The sequence below is a fragment of the Oryctolagus cuniculus genome, chromosome 15 (assembly GCF_051225735.1).
Source record: "Oryctolagus cuniculus isolate XC-2025 breed Fujian yellow rabbit chromosome 15, ASM5122573v1, whole genome shotgun sequence".
NCBI lineage: Eukaryota > Metazoa > Chordata > Mammalia > Lagomorpha > Leporidae > Oryctolagus > Oryctolagus cuniculus.
Genome location: NC_142881.1, coordinates 57,811,807 through 57,836,972, shown reverse-complemented (window position 1 = coordinate 57,836,972; position 25,166 = coordinate 57,811,807). Strand labels below are relative to the sequence as shown.

The window sequence follows — 25,166 nt, the reverse complement described above, 5'->3', positions numbered from 1 at the left end:
TTCTATCGGTTAGTGTTAGCAGGTACTAGACTTGTTTATGTGCTCCCTTTGACTCTTAGTCCTTTCATTATGATCAATTGTGAACTGAAATTGACCACTTGGAATAGTGAGATGGCATTGGTACATGCCACCTTGATGGGATTGAATTGGAATCCCCTGGTATGTTTCTAACTCTACCAATTGGGGCAAGTCAGCTTGAGCATGTCCCAAATTATACATCTCTTCCCTCTCTTATTCCCACTCTTATGTTTAACAGGGATCACATTTCAGTTAATTTTCAACACTTAAGAATAACTGTGTGATAATTACAGAATTAAACCAGTCATATTAAGTAGAACAGACAAAAAAAATACTAAGAGGGATAATGTATTGAGCTGTTCATTAACAGTCAGGGCTATGCTGATCAAGTCACCATTTCTCATAGTGTCCATTTCACTTCAGGAGCTTTCCTTTTTGGTGTTCAGTCAGTTGTCACCGATCAGGGAGAGCATATGGTATTTGTCCCTTTGGGACTGGCTTACTTCACTCAGCATGATGTGTTCCAGATTCCTCCATTTTGTTGCAAATGACTGGATTTCGCCCTAAAGGCATTCGGATCTGGCTGAAAAGCCCATGAGAGTATTTCAGGCATGGAAAGCCAAGACACTCTGGCAAAAAGATCTCTGTGAGTGAGATCCCAGTGGAAAGAACAGGTCTTCAAAGAAGGAGGTACCTTTCTCTGAAGGGAGGAGAGAACCTCCACTTTGACTATGACCTTGTCTAAACAAGATAAGAGTCGGAGAACTCAAGGGGCTTCCATAGCCTTGGAAACTCATGACTGGTGCATAGGGAGATTACTGATGCCATAAACAGGAGTGTCAATTTGTAAAGTCAACAACAGGAGTCACGGTGCACTTACTCCTCATGTAGGATCTCTGTCCTTAATGTGCTGTACATTGAGGCTTAATGCTATAACAAGTACTCAAACAGTATATTTCACTTTGTGTTTCTATGGGGGTGCAAACGGTTGAAATCTTTACTTAATGTATACTAAACTGATCTGAAAAAAAAAAATTATCAATTCCCAACTTGACTCTCACTGGGATTAAACATGACAATAGGTCTGATCTGATTTCATCATCATTTAAAAAAAATCATCTATTATTTTTCACTTTATGTTTCTGTGTGGGAGCAAACTGTTGAAATCCTTACTTAATGTATACTAAGCTGATCTTCTGTATATTAAGATAATCGAAAATGAATCTTGATGTGAATGGAAGGGGAGAGGGAGTGGGAAAGGGGAGGGTTGTGGGTGGGAGGGACGGTATGGGGGGGAAGCCATTGTAATCCATAAGTCGTACTTTGGAAATTTATATTCATTAAATAAAAGATAAAAAAAAAAGAAATTCCAGCTCAAGGACTAAGCTATAAATGCCACGTACTGAAGTTACAAAACTAAAATACTGAAAACGACCAAATTGCTTTATGTAGGCTTCTACTATTTAGAAATTACTAAATAATTCCAAAAACAATTCATTTATTAAAATGAGATTATACCATCAAAAATTGTTTCCTTAGGTTTTGTTACTGACCTTCTGTCTATTTAGCTCCAGACTATAGCAAAAAGAAATTTTATTTGTACAATGAAAGATCTAAAAACAGTTGAGTGAGGACCCATCTTGACTTGTTGAAGATCTTTATTCTTTCAGAAATTCTCATTACTTAAGCATTTTAGAAATTTCAGAATATTGAGATTCTAAAGTAAATTACATTTCTGAGGTTTTAATTTTTAATCTATTAAAGGAAAATAGCTTCAAATCAATTATCCACAGTTTTCAATATATAATCAAGGATTTTGACAATATTTAGATGTTGAATTGCCAAGCTATTAGTAACCAAGAGATTTGATTAGACATCCATATTAATAAACACCTGTCACAATAGCATAACAGATGTTCTAGGAACACAACTAACACAAAATCTAAATTTAAAAATTTTGGACATATTCCTCTACAATGCAGCACCTAAATTAAACTTTATAACCTTTATCTATTTGTCTTATTAAAATTCAACTCCTGAAATACTTTCTATCAATAGACAAGTATTTTTATTTTAAATGACTAAAGGTTTTATTGAAATCCAAGCCTATTGCACAAAATTTTGAAATCCTCAGTTAAAAGTACATTATCAAAAAACCAGTGTATTGTAAATATGTGTGTGCACATAACATTCAAACATATGTATAATCCATTATATAAAAATCTGGTAGTTCAGATCAGGATATATGATTGATATTTATATATGTGACATATATATTTACAGTTTTTGACAAAGGTAAATGAACACAGGCTCACTCAACATAATGATTGATATAATATGTTAAGCTATTTAACAAATTTCGTTTCCTCAAAGAGTGTACTTTGTGAAAATAATATAGATAAGCAGTATATGCAAAGAAGTATCAACTATGCAAAGAAAAGCAAGTACACAAATAATACCAAAGCAGGTATCTATGTGAGTTGGACTGAAGGGGGTCTTTGTTATGTAAACACTCATTTTTCCTCAACACAAGTTGAAATACAAAAAATTTCCCATATACATTATATGAGCATTAGGCAAGTATCAACCTAAAGGAGTGCCTTCTGGTTAACTGTTTGAGATTATTAACGTATTTATTTCAAGTAATACCAACATCAGATGGGTAGTAGTAGTATATATTTCTATGTTAATATGATGTACATCAATTACTTCTATGTATACTAACCTGTTTAGCTCTAGAAATTTTTCTATGACAATAATTACTATGCTTGTTTTTTTAAAGATTTATTTATTTATTTAAAGGCAGAGGCAGAGAGAGAGAGAGAGAGAGAGAGAGAGAGAGAGAGAGATCTTCCATCCGCTGGTTCACTCCCCAGATGGCCACAACAGCCAGAGCTACACCAATCTAAAGGCTGAAACCAGGAGCTTTTTCTGGGTCTCCCACGTGCGTGCAGGAGCCTAAGTCTTTAGGCCATCTTCTATTGCTTTCCCAGACCATACCAGAGAGCTGGATGCAAAGTGGAGCAGCCGGGTCTTGAACCGGCATCCGTGTGGGATGCTGACACTGCAGGCAGCGACTTTCCCCACTGTGCCACAGCACTGGCCCCACTATGCTTGTTTTTAAGATAAAATTGATAATTGGGATGTTGAATAGTGAATATTTTTGAGAGGATGGTACCCTCAGTCCATTCCTCAAGGTTGTGGCAAGTTTGCATGGACATTCATATGCTTGATATTGACAGCATCAATTTTGGCAGAGGTACAAACTGTTGTTAAATGAGAAGTAGAAAACCTAAAGATGGGTGGACATTTGACCTAGTGATTGCGATGCCGATGTTCCACATGAGAATAGCTCAGTTCTACTCTGGGTTCCAATTCTTGATTCTAGCTTCCTGCTGGTGCAGACCCTGGAAGAAGTGGATGATGGATACCTACATAAGAGACTGTTTGGTTCCCAGCTCCTGGTTCTAGTCTTAGGTCTGGTCTTGGCCATTGCAGGTGTTTGGAGAGTTAACTAGCAAATGATAGGAATCATGCCTGACACTACCATATTTTGAATAGAAAATAAATAGAAGAATCCAAGGAGAGTGCTCAAAATTAGCAACTCAGGGAATAATGTTATAGGTGTTACAATGAAGCTGAATACAGCCTGAATGTTGTCTATTGGGAGACAAAGTGTTTCTAGGGATGAGAACCAGATAGATGGGGTTATCATTCAGATAATGGAAAATTAGCAATAGGAAATGCTTCAAAATGTTATGACCTTGAAATACATGTATTCCTTTCATTTAATGAGTAATTTTTATCTACTAATTACGGTTATTAGAAAATATCTTTCATCTTCTTATAAATTTAGTTCTACCTGAAGGTTGAAATAGAAAAGTTAGGGTTTCTCCTTCTCTCTCTCTTCTTTCCTTCTTCCCTCCCTTTCCATAAAATGTACAGTTCCTCACAAAACTTGACTTTAAGTTTTTAAAGACAAGTTTAACATGTTTCCATTTATAAGCTGCTGTTGGTATAATTATCTGAGAGGGGCTCAGTTTGTTCTTCCAACAGTTTCTATCTTTTCTTTGTAGTCAAGGTGAGTTTTGATAAGAAAACTGTGCTATATCTGATTCTCTGGATCTGCCCAGATCTTGACTGGGGGATGATGTGTGTTTCCACTTAACTTTTTTCCTTCTTGAACTTTCTTTTTTGTCTAACAGGGTAACCTTATTAGCTATCACTTTTATGTAGAGAAGTTTTATTTTCCCTTTCATTTTGTTTGCTTATTTTATTTGATTTTGAAAAATATCCTTTACTGTCCCACAGCACAGTGAGGTGACTCTAGTTCACAGTAATATCTTATATATTACAGCTCATATGAAAAGCTCAAAGACAGGAGCTGGTTAGTTCCAAACACAAAAAGAGATAGGGAAATATGAAGGGTACTTGCCTAGTTTTGTTAGTAGACACCAGAGTTTCATCCACTTGGGAGTCACGGATTAGAGGGAGTTGCTCAAAGGAAAACTTTATTTACTTGTTAAAGTAAAAGAAAATATTTAAAGTAAAGAAAATAGTGGGAAGACAAAGCTCCTAAAGAAATTGCTCCCTTGGAAACACTTTTCCAGGGCTTTTACAGCAAGGCTAGGGGAGTGTCCACAATGTAGATAAAAGGAGGGCAGTGGAGAGCCCTCCTGCTTGCTGAATACCGGATGTAGAAAAGTGGTAGCAGGTGGCCCTGCCTACTTGCTATATACAGCTTCATGTATTTCAGATTTAAGATTCTGACTCAGACTGGTTTCTTGTGGCTTTGCTGGTATGTGGTGGCAACATTTGTCCCTTCTGAGCACAGTGCTGCAAGATTCGCTCTCCTGGAACATTGTCTGAAAAACGAGCTCTGATGAGTAAACTGAAACTCTCTGTTCCTATGCTGCCCTCTCACCTACAACCCACGCTCTTGGTAACAGTTTTATCTGTTTACACCACATCTACGTTTAAAGTATCCCACTGCAGTCCATAACAAGTACAAATATTACATGCTAATCAACATTTTTAAGAAATAAAATGATTTTAAAATTGAACTTATGAGAAAATATAATGGTGTCTTATCAAACATACAAGATACCTGAACCAATGCCTTCTTTCTATCGGAATTGCATTCTGTGGTGTTCTAGAGGGTAGACCTAGGACCAAAATGAGAAAATCAGTAACCTTTCTTGTTCAGTTTAATAGCTAATACATGAAGCTGTCAATCCAATTAAAAGAAACCTCCCCCATAAGTTAGAGGCCCCCAATGTAGAAATATGCGATCAGCAATTAGATGGCTTTTAGTCATGGAGTTTATAGAAATGATTTCCACACTTGACAGAACCCAGAATAATTGAACATCAAGTTCCCATTCAACTATTAGTCGCTTTAATTGCATAGTTCAAAGGCATTTGCGATTATAAATAATCATGATTCATGTCCACTCTGAATATTTCTCTTTTGCTCATATCATTTTACTTGATTTTATCCTTTAGTGTCATTATGTATGGTTTATTGTACTTATTGAAGAAGATATTAGCTCCTTTGGAAACTTTGGATGAGACACAACTCCAATTAGACTTTAAAATGTAAAAAGTTAATACCTCTTTAGATACACATTCTACTATTATTATGACTTCTGCCAGTTCCAAATACAATGCAGACATTGTTTTCCTGCAACTACTATCACCCCTTGCCCACACCACTAGTTTTATCATATTTTTGCAGTGTTGTTTTCATCTTATGGCTCTTTTCATCCGAAGCTATTACTACTGAAAACAAAACTGGGCTGCTTGCTGATCAATGCCAATACATACAGGAATTGATGCAAGGAAATCAGAGGTATTCAGCTGCCAGCAGTCTGGAGGACATAATTGTCATCAAGACCATCTCAAATTCTCAGGTTCTCAGGAGAGCTTTGAAGGCAGCAGAAAGGAGAGGTAAAGGGGAATCAGAAGCAAGGGGGACACAGGACAGGGCCGGCTGCATGGTGGTGATAACACCTGGCTAGGTGATATGAGGCTGTCCAGTCCCAGCCACAGTGGTTGCTTTTGGCCTGCATTCCTACATTCAATCCTCTGGCCCTGCTGACTGGGGTGGGTCACAGTACTTTGTAACTTGAACCAGTTTTCTCAAGGCCAGTTTCTGGAATTCTCAATCAAGCATTATTTATCTATTCTAGGTAATATTGATTAGTTACAAAGGTAACTTTCAACGTAAAAGGTAGCATTTAAATTTTGTTAAGCAAAATGGAATCATCGGAGCTACTATTCCATTATCTTATTGAGGTAGGCATCTGGCCTAGTGATGATACTGCTTAAGATGCTGTGTCACATATCACAGTGCCTCAGTCTTATTCCTGCCTCTGACTCCTAATTCCAGCTTCCTGCTAATGTGCACCATGGGAAGCAGTAGTGATGACAAAAGAAATTGAGCTCCTGTCACTATGTGGGAGATCTGGATAGCATTCTCAGTCCCAGGCCCTGGCCCTGGATCTGGCCCAAACCAGCCATCACCAGCACTGGGACTGTGAACCAACACATGGGATTGCGCTCTCTCTCTCTCTCTCTCTCTCTCTCTCTCTCCCCCATTATACCTTTCAAATAAGTAAATAAACTAAACTTTTATTATTTTTTCTTATAAGTTTATTTCATTTTTAACTTTATTGTTTTGCCTATCAAATTGCAAGCTTGATGGCTGCTGTTGTCTAGAAAATATCCAAGTAAAAAATGCACAGCAACTAAATATAATAAACGAATTAAGGAAGAAATTACTGAATGGAGTAGTCTACTTTTTAGTTAAGATTTACTTATTTATTTGAAAGAGTTACAGAGAGAAAGGGAGAGACAGAGACAGAGAGAGAGAATCTTTCATCTGCTAGTTCACTCCTCACATGTCCTCAATGGCCAGATCTGGGCCAGGAACGAGGTGTTCTGAAGTCAGGAACCAGGTGCTTCATTTAGGGTTCCTACATGGGTGTCAGGGACACAAGGACTTGGACAGTCTTCTCCTGCATTTCCCAGGCTGTTAGCAGGAAACTGGATCAGAAGCAGAGCAGAAGGGATGCAACTGGTGCCCGTATGGGATGCAGGCACTGCAGGCAGCTGCCTTAACAGCTACTTCACACTGCTGACCCCTGTTCTCTTACCTATGTATCATTGGAGTTTTTTTGATCTAATACAGAAGACAATCATAACATGCCTGGTTTTCTCTTTGGGATGTGATTTCCTTCTAGTCATATTGCAGAGAGCATGAGCTATGACTTTCTCTTGTCTCTATACATCATATATAACCTAGAAAATGTGTCTCACACATAATAAATAGTAATAATTTTTAAATGAATGCCTTAGTTAAAACTATTCGAGGAACTGAATAGCTTTTGTTAAACAGTATTATTAATTTAGAGTCTTTTAGGATTAAAGATAGGAGAAAGGCTGTGTATTGATTCTTGGCCTCAGAGACAACAAAGGAAATTGGCAATCTATGATAGTAAAAGCATAGGGCAAGAGGTAGAAGTAACAGATTTGATTGATTCCTGCCAATTGATCTCTGCCAATTGCTGACACTATGAACTTGATAAAATCTCTAGCTTACATGATCATATGTATCTTCTTTTTTAATTGAGGCTAATGATCTCTGCCATTCCTTAAGCCTTGCTGGATTTGCATTAAATAATATGTGAGAAAGTGCTTTTTAGATTGTGAAATGCTGATTAATACATCTTTTTATGAGTTTCATTTAAATTTCTGTAAAAACAATCATCAGAAATTGATTTACTTTGTAATTAAGACAATGAGTATTTCCAATTTTAACTGGCAGGAAAACAGAAGGAGAAGTATTAAAAGAGGAAGAGAAGAAGAAAAGAATAAAAGATAAGCATAAAAGAAGAAATGTTTGGCACAGTGATTGACATAATTCTTGGGATGCCTGAAGCCCGTATCAGAGTGCCTGGGGTCACTTCCTGGCTGTACTCTGATTCCAGTTTCCTGCTAATGTGCACACTGGGAGGCAGAAGAATGTGGCTCGGGTACTTGCATCCCTCCCACCCACTTGGGAGACCTGGATTGATTTCTGGACTCCTGTCTCCCACTTGGCCCAGGGCTGGTTGTTGCAGCCATTTGAAGAGTGAGCCAGCATGAAAGGTCAATCTGTCTGTTCCTGTCTCTTTTGCTCATGTTCAAACAGATAAAGGGAAAATAAATAAAAAGATTTTTAAAAATATAAGCATAGAAGAATAGAGGAGAACATGAAGAGCAAGAACATGAAATGTACTGAGTGAGATTACAAGGGGTATACGTGGCTGGGGAAAGCAGAGAAAGGGAAGCAAAACCTAGGAGATAGAAAATAATTGTTTATCGTGGGGATTTGAGAGTAACTTATGATCACTGATAGGTTGAGATCCCTCTATTTCAAAAGATGAGATAAGATTGTGCATTTCCGTATAATACAGAATTAGCCAACAGGTGTCATCCATGGAAATGGATGAATCCAGACGCCGGAGTGACAAGCACCTAATTGTTGTTAAGATAAAAACTGTATCAACAATATATGTTCATGCTTACTGAGAATTTCTTCTCCAGTAGTTGATATGAAATCTGATTTCCATGGGCCCTAGTCTGGTGATAATCTGCCTTCTGGTGGTGAACCAGGTCCTCGGAGTTGCCAATCTAATCAGCAGTGCAGAGGGCTGGTTGTCCAGTCTGGCACAGCTGAAGACCCTGCCATTCCATTAAGCCTGGTCTGGGACACTTCCCCACAGTTAATTATTGTGTGTGTGGCATAATAATGTGAACATAATTTTGAAAGAAAATTAAATCATTAATCTCACTTTGGTGACACTTGAGAGCCATCTGAGTGCGTGGAAAACCGGCTGCTATAAAGGGTACCCAAGCTTGATTCTCAGAATACAGAATGTAACCTACAGTTCTCAGCCTTTGAAGTATTTTCCATGTTTCTAGAAATAATGACCATGATTAAAATAAGCTACTCTTTTGTTCCTTGGATGTTTTTTTTAAAACTGTTATTAATAACCATGTTTTCTGGTTTTAAATTTGAGTTCTCCTTTCCCCTTTAGTTCTTTGCTGGTCTGTTAAAAATCCTAAAAATAGTTCATGATGAATTTAGTACAACATCTGTACTCACAGGAATAAACTGCTTTTTAGTTGTTCTCTAACTAGCATAATGTTTCCTTCTCTAAAATGCAGATTCTAAAGTAAGGAGCAGTACATAAATATATTTATGGCTGTCTACAGTTTCTGTTCAGAAATAATTTAGAAATGGAAAAGGATATATTAAAGATGATTATAATATGTTGAAGGTGCATGCATATTAAACAAATGGAATAAAAATATTTCAGGATAATCATTCATTGTCTAATTTTAGTTATTCAAACACAAGATTCCATTGTGAATTTGACCTTTATTTTGAACCTTCAGAATAAAGTAAAACTCATTATTTCAATCTCTTATCCTGTATGTGTTGCAATAATCTTTTAATAATACCTGCTACAGCCAAGAATATAACTACAAGCCAAAATTATGAAGATAACTTTGCAACTCAAAGGAATTCATTCATTTATATACTGAAATTCATGATTTTGGAAGAGCTGTAATAAGCAAGTCCAATGTTCTTCCTGCTTCCAGATGCCCTAGGAAACCCAAGCAAGAATCATCTATGGACCATGCCCTCAACAAACTTAGTATCTTTCTCACAGCTAAGACACCTGTATACATTATGCTAGGGTGGAAGGGGTGACAGTATAAGAGAAGTACAGAGAAGATGGTGAGAATTTTCAGAAGGATCAAAATCTGCTTCCTGCTTTGGACAACAGGCAGACTCTTCTGGAAAATAGAACATTTGAGCTATGCTTTTAAATATTAATCTCCAAAATGGAGCTATAAGAACATTTGAACAGTGGAAAAGTATTGTCAATCATATTGATATTTGTTATCTAAAGCATAGGGATTGTACCTTAGCAGTATTTAATACATGATTGGCACTGATTCTCTCCTTTAGGGTATATCCCAGAGAAGGGAGCTCCAGTTTCTTAAAGGGCTTTGTGTGGGCCTTTATTTATTCAGTAACCCTTACCATTAGCAAAATTCATGTGAACTACACTGAATCTGTTCTGTTTTTATTAATATCACATTAACATGAGAATTGAAACAAATACAAAAAATCGTGTGTGCCTGCTTTTCTAAATTTTTGAATTATGGAATTATTTTTTTTTAAATTTTAAGAAAAGAAACTATAGGTTGAGAATGTCTAAATAGGAAGCCCAAACAAAGAACAAGATGTCAGAGTTGACAGTTCTCATTTGTAAGAGATGTTGGTCAGCACACTACAAAATCAAATCAATGCGTTCATCACAATTTACAAGGACTATAACAGTACAATGAGCTATCAAGAGAAGTACTTCAAATAGGTATTTACAACCTCCAATAATCACTTTAGGTTTTTCCTAAGGAAATGTATCTTGAGATTGTTTTTAATGGCATTATCATGAAAAAGATATTTAAAATAGACTTTTATCTTTATTGATCCCTTTATATATTTCTGTATATTTTTTAATATGTGTAATTTACAAACATGGTAGTACACATGTAAATGAATACACATATACAGAGGCTGTAAGTACAACATGTGCCATTTCAGTATCGGCCAAATGAAGGCCTTGAAACCACTTGTGTGCCTAAAACTGTGCAGAACCAAATCTCATTGTGAAAGAGGAGATGCCTTTGAGATGCCAGGTCCTGGAGTAAGCGTATTAGCCTTCTCTGAGCTGATCCCATAGAACAGTAAGATTCTTAAGTATTTTAGCCTTCTGGGGAAAAATCATTTTCTCCATTGAGGGTGGTGCAGAGTTATTCAGCACCAGAGTGTACAACACCAAACTGAATTCTATTAGCTGTTTCCTGAAAGCAGTGGAGGAATTTGTATTTTATTTGCAGTAACCTTTCCATCACAGGGCTGTTGGTTTTCTCACTCTTTATTCTTTTCTTCCTAAATAAGCCAACTTAATTGGAGGTTTAGAGTCTCGTATTTAAAGGAAGATTTTTAAACAAGAAACTCTGGGATTTAGGGAGTTCTAGGCAGGAGAGAAAGGCAGCTGTCTTAATCTTGCTTGATATGCTGGACCCCATCATTAAAGACTTCAAAAGAATTTGGGCAAAACTTTCAGTCCTATGATCAGGAAGAGAGAACTGGCAGACCTTGAATGAAATAGATCTTTGGTATAAAAGGGTGGAGGGATGTGTGGCTTAATCCATCCTGACATGATGACCCAAGGCATACTCCTGGGCCAATGCCAAAGCATCCACACCTTCTAACAGACAGCAAAAAAGTCTAGGAAGAAAGAAAAAAAGCTGAAATACAGGAGGAAATGTAAGCTTAGCTTATATGTCTTTCAGTTTGGTACCAGCATGTGATCCTTCAGACTGAGCCATCTGTTATCAAAGCAGGTTTAAAGTACTTAAGTATGGTGCAAGTCTGTTATCCCATGGCAAGAAACTTTGAGGGCAAGAGCACATGCAAGTGAGAAAGGGAATAATAATGTGGACATACCTGGACACGACACTGGATAATTACTGAAATTTAACTTCAACTGCTCTCAATGAGGAGACATTAAGTGTTGTCTCAATAGATAATTGGACATGAGGCCTGACAAAGGAGAAAATAAAACAATAATAATGATGAAGTTGATGATGATGTATGTCTGGACTACAGCTGATTACTTCAGTTTGAAAATCATCACCTATTATTTTAAAAACATCAATTTAAGGTCAATGTACAACAATTCAATAAAGCATGGAAATCGATTGAAAGCAGAAATAATGGCACATTAACATGAAAACAAGCTGTATAAAGCAACTTGTCTCAGGACACAGTCACTATGAATAGGCCAATTGAAAAAGGTAGATTTTACCATATCACTGTATCAAGTCGGACTAGAGGAGAGGGGCATGCCAAAAGTTGGCTCTCTGGGTCTCATCATCTCAGAAACAGCAAGACCTGCGACTAGTGGCAACAGTACCCAATCTACTAACTGTGATAAGTTTCATTTAAGTTAGTGGCACTTTCGTGTTTATAGATTTCTTCATCTGGACCTTAGGATAACATTGTACTGTGACCAGAGTAAAAAGTGAGTTAGTAGGCTTCGAGAAGTTCAAATGCCAAATAAATAATAGCTGAATTATTTTATTTTCATAAACTGAAATTGATCATTTTCTGAACCCATAAAATTTGGTGTGTTTTTACAAGAGCAAGTACAGCCAGTATATTAGAATTGTTTAAGGGGAGGCTAGAAAAAATGCCCAGGCTCTGCAAGAGATTGTTCCCATGATTAATGCTGAGGCTACTGCCAACAGGAAAGAGAGGGACTCCCACAGTCAGAGACTGTGATTGTATTTACAGTACATTGGCTTTGATTAATGTGTGCACTCAGAGAAGGAATGTGTAGAAGGTGAGAAAAGACCTGTTTTCAAATGTTGGTGCCGAGTACAGATTTCTCATTATGTCCTGAGAAGGTGTTAATAAATAACGACTTGCAGTCTATTTTGGGGAGAGAGGAGAGACCACTGTGGGGGTATCTTTCCCATACATGAGCAAAGATTCAAATTGCTGCTCTTTTTTTTTTTCTTTGTCATTTTCATTTTTATCCACATTTCACAGTTTCAGGAACCAATTGCATCCAAGAAGATTCTTAATTGGTTTTAAATATGATGTTGAATGCAATAGATAAAGTCTCTGAATGCTTTGTTAAAACATGTTCTAGAGATTTCAAGTCCTCTAGGTCTGAGAGAGGAAGTAAATACATATAAGAGTCACCCAGAAAACTTTCCCCATCTTCCTGAGAACAGCACTCCTTCTCCCTTCTGGCCCTATGCCACAGTCTGATATGCTTTTAGGGTGAGTTTCATGTGTAGTATCAGGAGAAGAAAATGGCAGATAAAAATTAATATGTGGTATGTGGGGGGAAGGGGACAGCACCAGGCACATAAAATGGCTCCTAGGTTTTCTCAGGTCTCCAGGTTTCTCCAGTTTACCCACTTTGGTGTGAATTGTAGGTAAAGGAGCATACAGCAAGCAATCCATTAAGAACCAAGAACCTTATGATTTTACTGGCATTTGGAATAATGTACATTATGTTGAAAAAGAATTACCTATTAGAGAACAGCTAGTGGAATACTATTAACTTGCCCCAGCTGATTTGATCTAACGTCGCAAAAGCCAGTAGCTTCATCAGAAGTGCCACCTTTGACTACTTGGTGGTAATGCTTGAGGATTGTGGTAGGCCGAATAATGGCCCTCCAAGATATCCATCTCCTAATTTCCAGAACCCATGCCTATTATCTTATATGGCAAAAGGGACTTTGCATATGTAACTACATGAAGACGGAGATATTATCTCGGATTAGCTGAGTAAGTCTGATGATAACATAAGGGTCCCAACGAGAGGGAGCAAGAAAACACTGATGTGATGACAGCAGCAGCAATTACCATGATGTGCTTAGAAGACAAATGAAGGAAACATAAGAAATGCAGGCAGCCACCACAGGCATAAGTCAGTGGAATGGGTTCTCTCCCCAGAACCTCCAAATGGAACCAGCCCCACTGACACTTTGACATTAGCTCAGTGAAACTTGTTTCTGACTTCTAACCTCCAGAAATGTAATGTAATATATGAGTGTTATTTAAGCCACCAACTTTGTAGTGTTTTGTTATAGCAGCAATTGAAAACAAATAGAAGGGTCCTGCTAAGGTTTAGGAGAACAATTGATAACAGTTAGGATTTTTAGAGGGTGCAGTAAGAACCAGGATAAATACAACTACCAACTTTTAGTTTTCCCTTTAGAAATTTCCTAGGCATCGGAGAGTGACATATATATATATATATATATATATATATATATTTCCTAATAATGGCTGAGGTCAGTAGAAAAAAATTTCTACCTAAAAATCACTATTTTCAGCAATTCTAAGGTTCACGGTGACTTCGTAGTTAGTTCTAGAAAACATCTGATGGTCAATCTTGGTCCCCCACAACTAGACTACATGTCTCCATGAACCAGAAGTCCAATTGGGAAAGAAAAAGATTGCGGCTTTTTTCCCTAGATGTGTCTACTTTCATACCCAAATAGGACAGATGAAAAGGGAAAGACAAAGATAAATGTCAGATTGCTGATAAAAGAAATTGAACCAAAGAAGGGGTATTTCATTTATAACCCTTTCAGGTAGATAGAGAATGATGCTTCAGTAGGACTGCACTCGGAAAAATGTCTGGGGATCTCTTGTTCTTGATTATTTCTTTGCACTATATGAAAGATTTTTGCTATACACACATATACACACACACATTAAATACATAGTGAAAACAAAGGTAGGATTAGAATTAAAATTAAGAATCTGTTTAGCAAAATGTGGGCAGTATTGAGAAGTATACATTGAATTCCAGTGCATAAAAATGCATACTTACAGAAAACCTAAGATGATATTTTCACCATGTGATTCAGCTTTAACTGCCTCCAAAAGTAATAATGATTTGACTCCTTATTAATCAATTTAAACTGTCCTGTATTGATTTACCTTGAAGAAAACATAAGGAACTGTCAGCTTCCACAATTCAAAGGCAAAGACAATAGATTTTAGTAGCCCAGTCGGCATCTGAGGCAGCACAAAATGTGATGTGCATAATTAGAGTACCCAGGATGCGAATGACAACTTTTAAATTTGTGTTGAATAAAACTGTTTATACATCAGGGACGGATATAAGAATTGAGAAAGAACATTAAGCAATTGTAACAGTGCCGGGAATATAATAACTATACAATAAAGTTTCTTATTAAATATGCTTTCTGTAGGAAATTACGTAGAGTTGTAGTAAAATCTGCATTCTTGGAAAGAGCTGGAGTAAACCGTCTGTTTTATTAAAAACAAAAATAGAAACATCTGTCTAACTGACCTCTATTTTGCCCAAATTTTGCTAAACAGATTCTGAATTTTAATTCTAATCCTACTTTTGTTTTCACTATGTATTTAATGTGTGTGTATATATGTGTGTGTGTGTGTGTGTGCATATATGTGTGAGTGTGTGTGTGTGTATATATATATATATATATATTTGGCCCTCCATTAAATACTCCCCTCAATTCTACAGTCCAGAATTTGATGTGAAACTAACAGGTGAAGTGTAAATTAGAGGAAGTTGAGGACTGAAAGCATAAAGAAAAAGAGAGATTTATAGGTCAGATCTTTTTAGAAAACTAATTTGTATATTTGAGAAAGGGAATCTCTACTCCCTGTGTGCGCACACACACACACCACACACACACACACACACACACACAGCATCAGTAACAATAAGTAAAATTATTCTTCCAGAATGATCCTCAAAAAATAACTCTAAGCCTCTCCTCATTTCATAAACAAACACAATATTAAGCATGACAGGCTATTATTATCATTCAAAGAATAAATCTTTTGTAATTTTTGTTTTTGAAAATAGGCCATCTACATTGTGACCATTTCAAAATAAGAAATATAACTGGTCTTGTGCCCAGCAGAGTATATGCCTCATAATTTCAACTGTACTGGTAAAGGGCCTTGATGCTTTCCCAACTTTCCCCTTCTACCTGGCAACATCAAAATTTCCTTTGTTGCTAAAATTAAAACTATAAAAGGTTTTTAAAACCTCTGGGAATATATTCAGGAGAGATTCACAAAACTCTAATTTCTATTTTTTTTTTTTTTTTTTTTTACTCAGCTTAGATATAATACATTTCCCAGGCTTTTTTGTAGCCACGTGACTGTGTGTCTGAATTCTGGAATGTGGGTTGGAGTGATGTTTTTCAATTCCTTTCCCAACCCTCCTATGAAAGAAAGGCTCTATTCGCATTTTTCCAGTGTTAGATGTCTAGACACAATGGATTCAGAATGTGCTCTGAGACTTAGCGGAGAGGAATTCTTGTATTTAGAAGGTGCTCACGTCCTTAACTGACTATGTGGTATACTTGCCGTATCACAGCTTATCTTGGATAAGATATGAGAGAGGAACAAACAGTATTGTGTTAAATCAAGAAGACTTTTTGATCTTGTTATTGAAGTTAGGCTGCTCTGCCGGCATCACGGCTCATTAGGCTAATCCTCCACCTTGCGGCACCGGCACACAGGGTTCTAGTCCCTCCAGGTCCGGGCGCCGGATTCTGTCCTGGATGCCCCTCTTCCAGGCCAGCTCTCTGCTGTGGCCAGGGAGTGCAGTGGAGGATGGCCCAAGTCCTTGGGCCCTGCACCCCATGGGAGACCAGGATAAGTACCTGGCTCCTGCCATCGGATCAGCGCGGTGCGCCGGCCGCGGCAGCCATTGGAGGGTGAACCAACGGCAAAGGAAGACCTTTCTCTCTCTCCTCTCTCTCACTGTCCACTCTGCCTGTCAAAAAATTAAATATAAATAAATAAATAAATAAATAAAAAGAAGTTAGGCTGCTCTGAATAGTATGGACCACGAGGAGCTTATACAATGCTCAGGAGGCTATTTTCACTCTTTAATGGAACAACAATTGTTTTTCAGACTTAATTCGCAAAGGTTTCTTAGAATATTAATTACTCAAGGTGATTGTTAGCAGATTACTTAATAGCCAGTTTTATAAGGAATTTTATAGGGGCCTGAGAACTTGAGATGGTACTTTATAAGAAAAAGTAATATTTAGAGGGAGAAGGTTGCCTAATTAAAGTTTCATATTTGCATATTAGAGGAACATTGTGTCCTTGCTTGAGTCTGATGCCTCTCTTCATCCTATCATTTCTGGTCACTTCCATGATAATTACCTTTTTTTCTTTTGTATCTATTATGGTATTAAAAGAAAGGGAATTCTGATAGTACACCTTGTAGAGCTAAATCCTTAATCCTAGGAAGTTTTACTACCACTAAGATCTATCACTAAATGTAAATAAACTCTGTAAAAGAAGTTAAAGAACAACCCTGAAAAATAAGAACAAGTACATAAACACACACACACATACCTCGAGTTTATGTGTGTATGTATTTTATGTTTTTCCTTAGTTAAGTGATATTATGAATGGACAAATCTGTACATAGTAATACTGTTGGCAAGTATAGTAAGTAACTCAATGTAATCTTTTCCATTGATATTCCCTGGCAACTATGATAATATTTAAATTAAAAATCCAAAAGATGAAGTTTGACAAAATATCATTAGTAAAAATACAAAGAAAAGAGAAAATTAATGTTGTGATGAGCAGCTACCATGTACCAAACACTGTGTAAACTTGTAAATGCTAGATTTGATAACATTATAAAAATATCATAATCATTTTTCAAATTTTTTTATTTGAGAGGCAGAAAGACAGAGAAAAAAGGATAAATGGACAAGAGATCTTCCAACTGCAGGTTCACTCTCCAAATACAATATGATGAGAGCTGGGCTTGGGGTAGAGTTAGGAGCTGGGAGCTCAACACTGTTCTCCCATAAAGGTGGTAGGAACCCAATTACTTAATCCATCACTGCTGCCTGCCAGGGTTTATAATAGCAGGAAGCTGAAATTAGAAGCTGGAGCCAGGAATCAAACCCAGGTATTTGAATGTGGAACACGGGTTTCTTTAACGATTAGGCTAAATACCTACTCCCTAATTTTTTTTTTTTTTTAATGAAGAGAAAATAAATTCAAATAGCAGTCATTTACTGAAGATGGCCTGGCTGGTAAGGAATAGGACAGGGATCCAGGTGAAATGTATTTTCTGAGTCCATATGCATTTCATGTACTCTTTAGAGTATAAAATTTGAATATTATCAATAAATAAATATAACTATGTCTAAAAAGCAGCTGAAGATGGCCCGAGTGCTTGGGCAACTGCACCCATGTAGGAGACCTGGAAGAAGCTCCTGGCTTTGGTCTGGCCTAGCCCTGGTCCTGAAAGCTATATGGGGAGTGAACCAGTGGATGGAAGACCTCTTTGCTCCCTCTCTCTGTCTCTCTTTATTTCTTTCTACAACTCTTTCAGTAAATGAATAAACCTTTAAAACCAAAATATTTTAAAAATTTGACAAATAATTTGCTAAATATTTTTCATTTACCACATGATATTTTGAAATATATATACACGGTGGAACGGCTATTTTCACATATACATTACATCACGTAGTTGTCATTTGGCAGGCCTGCCACTTTATAACATGATCTGCCCTCCTTTGAGGGAAATAGATTATTTTAACCACTGTTTATTAAAAGTGTCTGGCCTCAGGTTTCATTTAAATGTTTCCTATCTCAACTCCTTCTTCCTCTGGGTCTCTTTCTCTGTAGGATTCAATTCAGTGATTTAAGACACAGTTTGCTGACAAGAAATCCTGAGAACCCATTATGAAAATGAAGGCAGCAAACAACCTTTGAATGTATTTCCCAATTTAAAAGCCTTCATGACATAGCACATTTCAGGCCGAGATTGTTAAAAATTTATCATAGTTTCAGTAATTGTAGCTTAGTCTGGAAGCTTGGCATGATGTACAATCATTTGTAAAATGTATATTTTGTTTGGCACTCAGTAGGAAGCTTGCCAGGAAATACATTTAATTAAGAACCTCGGAGAGAGAAAAACTGTGGTCTGCCATAGTGTGTTATCATTTACTTTTAAGTTCTGAAAGTTATTGTTATTTTAGGACAGTGGTTTTGTAACAAGGTATGTATTTAAGGTTAGAGGTAATTTTCCTTTTATCGGCTCAGAGTTTTTATATAGGGAAATATATTATTTTGAGGGGAAGGGTGCATTAGCTGCATTCCTTGGATATAACTTATTGTCTATTGTTCAAGCTATGAGTACCTTAGCTGCTCTCCTTAGAAACAACCTTTGTCCATTGTTTAAGACCTTGAAAATTGATGCATTGCCTTGTGGGAGCTTAGACAGCTTTATTTAAGTTTAACTTTCTCTGGAGATGCATAGAAATAATGAAATGCAATGCCTTTCTTGAACATAACCATGTACATAACATTGATTCCTCCCTGATGCATAAAGTGAATTTGGTAAGAGCAACTCAAATATTGTAATGATGAACGTTGATTTTTTTCTCCCTTACATTACAAAGCTACCTGTGTCAGCAGATTCAGACGGGAGTGAAGATAACCATCTCTGAGGGTGGGTTTTCACTGCGCTAGACACCCCATTCTGTTTTTACAGGAAGATTTGTTTATAACAATTTTGAGAGGCATCATGGGGAAAAGATACTGCAAGGACCCTTTTAGACATATAATGCCCAAGCTTTTTGGTGTTCAGTATTTCAGGTATAGAATTCTCTAATGATTTAACTTCACTTGACCCATATCTGTGTTTTATCACTGCATAGCATTACTCTTAATGAACACAGATTTTCCTCTAATAACAGATCTTACCTGATTTTACCGTAGGGCATCCACCCTCAAGATCTGTCCAGTGTATAAATAATATACGGAGATAGATTGTTTCCACTCTATTTCTCTCTTTTTTAAAAAAGATTTATTTATTTATTTGAAAGACAGAGTTACAGAGAGAGGCGTGCACACACACACACACATGGGGAGAGAGAGAGAGAGAGAAGAAAGGAGAGAAGAGAAAGGAGAGAAGAGAAGAGAGAGAGGGGTTCCATCCTCTAGTTCACTTCCCAGATGGCTGCAATGGCCAGGAACTGCACCTATTCGAAGCCAGGAGCCAGCAGGAGCTTCTTAGAATTCTCCCACGTGGGTGCAGGGACCCAAGGACTTGGGCCATCTTCTACTGCTTTCCCAGGCCACAGCAGAGAGCTGGATCAGAAGTGGAGCAGCTGGGACTTGAAAAGGTGTCCATATGGGATGCCCCACCGCAGTGGAAGCTTTATCTGCTACACAACAGCACTGGCCCCTCTATTTCTCTTTTAACTCCATATACGTTAGCTCAAAACCTTTCTTTTCTTACTCTAACTCATTCCTCTGTTCCACTTTGCCTATTACCACGCCTTCCCTGGAAGCATCAAAGCAATTGCTCTAGTGAACCATGCTTTCAGGGTCTCATTCCTTGCTGTGAGCTAGGAATAGAAATCCAATAATAAAAACTTTGACATTCAATGTGGTGATACTCAGAGTTAGGATTTAAGGAGAGGATTAGTTGTGAGTGGATAGAAGAGCTGCATTCATTCAGGTAATCATAGATTCTTTTTTAGCCAGGTCTGAATGCCTTAAGGGCTGATGCTGAGGCAAGAGTGCTGTTTAGGAGATCTGTCATTCTATGAGTCTGCTGTGTATCCCCCTTCCTATGTTGGATCATTCTCTCTCTTTTTTATTCTATCAGTTAGTATTAGCAGACACTAGTCTTATTTATGTGATCCTTTTGACACTTAAACATTTTCTATTTATGAGAGTATTTCAGGCATGGAAAGCCAAGGTTCTGTGGCAAAAAAAAAAAAAATGACCTAAATGAAAGATCTCTGTGAGTGAGATCCCAGTAGAAATAACAGGCCATCAAAGAAGGAGGTACCTTTCTCTGAAGGGAGGAGAGAACTTCTGCTTTGACTATGGCCTTGTCTAAATAATGTTGGAGTTGGTGAACTGAAGAGGCTTCCATAGCCTTGGCAGCTCATGACAAGAGCCTTGGGTGATTACTGACATCATAAATAAGATTGTCAATTATTAAATCAACAACAGGAGTCACTGTGCACTTAGTTCCCATGTAGAATCTCTGTGCTTAATGTGTTGTACTATGTGAATTAATGGTAAAACTACTACTAAAACAGTACTCTATACTTTGTGTGTCTGCATGGGTACAAACTATTGAAATCTTTATTTAGTAAATACTAAATAGATCTTCTGTATATAAAGATAATTGAAAATGAATCATGATGGAGAATGGGATGGGAGAGGGAGTGGGGGATGCGATAGTTGCGGCTGGGAGGGAGGTTATGGGGGAAAAAGTCACTATAATCCAAAAGTTGTACTTTTGAAATTTATATTTATTAAATAAAAGTTTAAAAAAAGAAGTTAGTACCTATAATCCTTGGAATGACTTTGTATGTTGGGTGGAAAATGGTTGCTTTGTGTTTTGCTCAATCTGATATGAGGTTACTTTAACAAATTCATGCAAAATGACATTGGAAGTTAAGTTTATTTGGTACAAAAACTTTAAAAATCATGCATACAGGTTTTTTTTTTAAATATGTGAACGCATATTGGGAAAAACTTGTGCATGAATTTCATATTGTTTTGGCACCAAAATAAAGGCATCTTTTAGTTGGTGTGAGGTTTACCATAATAAACAGCTGGGAAGGAAGATCAAAACAAGTTCATGTTCCCTGCAGTACTTCCTGAATCTTAATACAATAGGACTTCAGTTTTGTTTTTCATTTTTCATATAATAGTGAAGTCTGATTGAATAATTGGGTCCTTTCCAAGACCAATGTCAATGCTTGGAATGCAAATCATTGCTTTACATTGATATTTGGATATCTATGCCTACATACATTGTTCCTGCACCACTGCAACTCAAATTCTTTTAATTTCAGGGGTAAAGGACCTCTAAAGCATACAACTGAAGTCATCTATGCAGCTAAAATGATTTCCGAATCAGGATCAAGAATGGATGTCCTAGCTCGACAGATTGCCAACCAAGTGAGTCACTTAAAATGGGCCTGGTGAAAGTTCATGCTAATTGCTCTTTGCCATTGAAACTTTGATTAGGACAACACTGGATTTTTCTATATGGGATTATTTTCCCCTAAACTTTAAGGGAATTATTTGTTTTATTTTTTATTTATTCATTTTTGTTTATGTGAAAAAGCAGAGAGAGGGAGGGAGAAACAGAGAAATCTCCCATCTGCTGTTTCACCCCTCAAATGCTCCCAATAGCCCAAGCTAGGTCAGACTGAAGCCAAGAGCTTGGATCTCAATAGGAGTCTCCTACATGGTTAGGAAGGACCTTAGTACTTAGCTATGGTTACCTCCCAGGATATAACTGCATGTGGAACTGGGACTTTAACCAGGCACTCTGACATGGGATTCAGGTAACCAATTGTTGTCTTAACTGCTGCAACATATACCTACCCCATTTTTAATTTTATTACATTATTAATGTATTAGTAGCTGACAAGTCTGAAGAAGCTTAGTTGTTCAAAGGTGGATTTTTTAGGTTTAAATATGCTCATATTTTTTAAACATAAGCTTTTCAGCTTCAGATATACTCAATTTGTTTTAATTGTTGTAATAACCAAACAGTTGTTTTTCATTGATACCTTATATTTTTTATTTTTGTTCCTCAGAAATCAGTATGTTTTAAAATTCTGTTATGTTAGAATTTATGTGTCAACACTTTATTTAAGCATTCTATGTAAAATTAAAAGGCAAATAATGATTAGTGGAATTTTAAATTAAAACTAAAAAATGAAGAAAGTGTGTTTTAAAGATTTATTTATTTATTTGAAAGGCAGAGTTACAGAGGCAAGGAGAAAGAGGGGGTGAGAAAGAGAGAGAGAGAAGAGGGAGAGAGAGATCTTCCATCCGCTGGTTCACTCCCCAGTGGCTGCATCGGCCTGAGTTGGGCTGATCTGAAGCCAGGAGCCAGGAGATTCTTCCAGGTCTCCCATGTGGATGCAGCGGACAAAGACTTGGGTCATCTTGTACTGCTTTCTCAGGACACAGCAGAGAGCTGGACTGGAAGTGGAACAGTTGGGACTTGAACTGGCACCAGGGTATATGGCATGCCAGCCCTGCAGGCTGTGGCTTTACCCAGTTTGCCATAGCACTGGCCCCAGAAAGTATATTCTTATAAAAACTAGAATTTCTAAACACTTCTGTTACTTTTCCTTGTATTTCTCACAACCCTATTCTAATTTTTAAACAGCAGCTACATTATTAGACTTTCTTTATGTCTGATTTTAATTGAAAAATCTGTCAGTTCCATAAGTTAGCATACTGGGAGAATAAATTAATATTTCAGAATGGGGTATAATATCCCTTTGAAGCTTTTATATTATATTCAAGTTCATAATACATATTTATTTCCCTTTAGGGGAAACACTTTTCTTTTTAACTTTGCAACTATTCTACATTATTTCTTGCTTATATACATGGGGGAACTTTATTGGGATGCTTGTTATTACCATTCAGTCTTGCTATAACATGTTCCTTGGGACATGAGGAACTCTTTCCTATTACAAATTTGTGGATACGGGCAAGAGAAATAGGATGAATAATAGCAGAGAAAATGTTTGAAAACATATATTGAATATACATGTGTATGGTATCTTGATACTTAAGCATTATAAAATTTTTATTAAACTTGGCTTTTTTAGTCTTTAGTATTCACAGCTAAAAACAAACTCTATCCCAATGTAAGTCAAAATTTCCTCATTGAGTGACTGAAGTCCATTCATGACTATGGTTTTTTCCTTATCTTGGGCTTTTATTGTATTACTTTTATAAGACTATTAGTCGAATACTTTTAGTGGAATACTTTTAATTTTTGAGATAATATGTTTGTAGTTTATATTTTAGTCAAAGGCAGTACTCCACTTAATAAAGAGTTCAAGAAAAACAAAGAAAGGAAGAGAGGGAAAGAGGGATGGAGAGGAAGGGAAGGAGCAAGGATAGTATCACTATTTTCTTAGAATTGTGCCTATGAACTACATTAAATCTGTTCTTTATATTAAAAAATACATTTTAATGACAAAAATAAAGTATCACATGCTCCCTATCATTGTTCTTTTGTTTACTTTGGAAGACATAATTTTCAATGTTTGAATAATTGTTTCAATTTTTTCTTATGTCGAGATTCTTCAATTGGATCATATCACCATATGGTGGATATTCGTATAACATACAATATTAAATCATTGTTCTAGCATTATTCAAATTGTATAGGGGAAAGTGAAAAGTGTTGTCTCACTTCCATAAAGCTTTGACATTTAAAGAGAAGTTTAAAAAGCAGTCATTGTCTAATGAAGAATTATGGGTGACTCTCTTCAGCATTTTCCACTTCATATAGTAGAGTAGTTTCAACTGAATTACTTTTGTTCTAGACAAATAATGTTCAGAAGAATCAAAGCTGAGACTAAAGAAACTGATTCAATGATGGCACTGACCCTGTTGCAAGACTGTCTTTGAGTGTGTGTCTGATACTGTTTGATAGAGTAACACAAAAAAAATTTTGGCAAAAAATAATATCTGAAATTGATGGTGAAATTCAGCTGAATAATGTCAGCAAGATGATATTCAATGTTTATGTTTGTGATGAAAAAAGTTGGCTGGAGCAATGGTTGGTTTGTGTTTTGCTCAATCTGATATGAGTGTGCTTCAACAAATTCATGGAAAATGACATTGGAAGTTAAGTTTACTTGGTGCCAAAATTTTAAAATTCATGCATACAGTTTTTTTAAAATATGTGAATGCATATTAGGAAAAACTGGTGCATGAATTTCATATTGTTTTGTCACCAAAATAAAGGCATCTTTTAGTTCCATTTTCCATGAACTTTCCAAAGTATCCTTTAAAGAAATTTACAGATGGGTGTTGTGACATAGCAGGTTAAGCCACCACTTGGGATGCCTGCATACTGTATTGGAGTGTGTAGGGATCCTGAGTCAGAGGTAATCTTCTGTGCTTCCTGTTAGTTCCTAGGCAGGATGGCAAAAGAATGATGACCCAAATACTTGGGTGCCTGCCACCCACATGGGAGATTTGAATGGAGTTCCCACCTCCTAGTTTCATCCTGGCCCAGCCCCACCTGTTGTGGACATCTGGAGAGTGAACCAGTGGACAGAAGATTGCTTTTTATCTCTTCTCTCTGTGTCACTCTGCCTTTCAAGTACATATATTACTTTAGCTGTTAAAATAAAACAGTTTATATGTGCTTTCTAGTCTGTTATTTGCTGATATATTAAAAGGTCAAGCACCAATTAATACCAATTCCATTAAATAAATATATATATATATATATACTTTAACTTAATTCTATAAAGTTTCAAAGTCAAAGTTCATCTGTAGCAAGAATGGAATGAAATCAGGTTAGCTTAGGTTTCTGATTCTGCTTGCCTGGCTGTTCTGATTTTTTTTTTTTTACCCTTCTTTGCTTCCCTGCTGCCTTGAACATATATATATATATATATATATGTATATATATATATATATATATTTTT

The 25,166-nt window shown here is 36.7% G+C and overlaps 1 protein-coding gene across 2 annotated transcripts in view; it reads left to right on the top strand.

Moving 5' to 3' along the window:
* CTNNA3 (catenin alpha 3) overlaps nucleotides 1–25,166 on the top strand; it is a 1,694,949-nt gene that overhangs the window by 1,606,140 nt on the left and 63,643 nt on the right. For both annotated transcript variants that reach the window (XM_017348752.4, XM_070057731.2), the window contains exon 16: nucleotides 21,540–21,645. In XM_017348752.4, coding sequence (XP_017204241.3) covers nucleotides 21,540–21,645 — 106 coding nt within the window. The remainder of the gene's footprint in view (nucleotides 1–21,539; nucleotides 21,646–25,166) is intronic.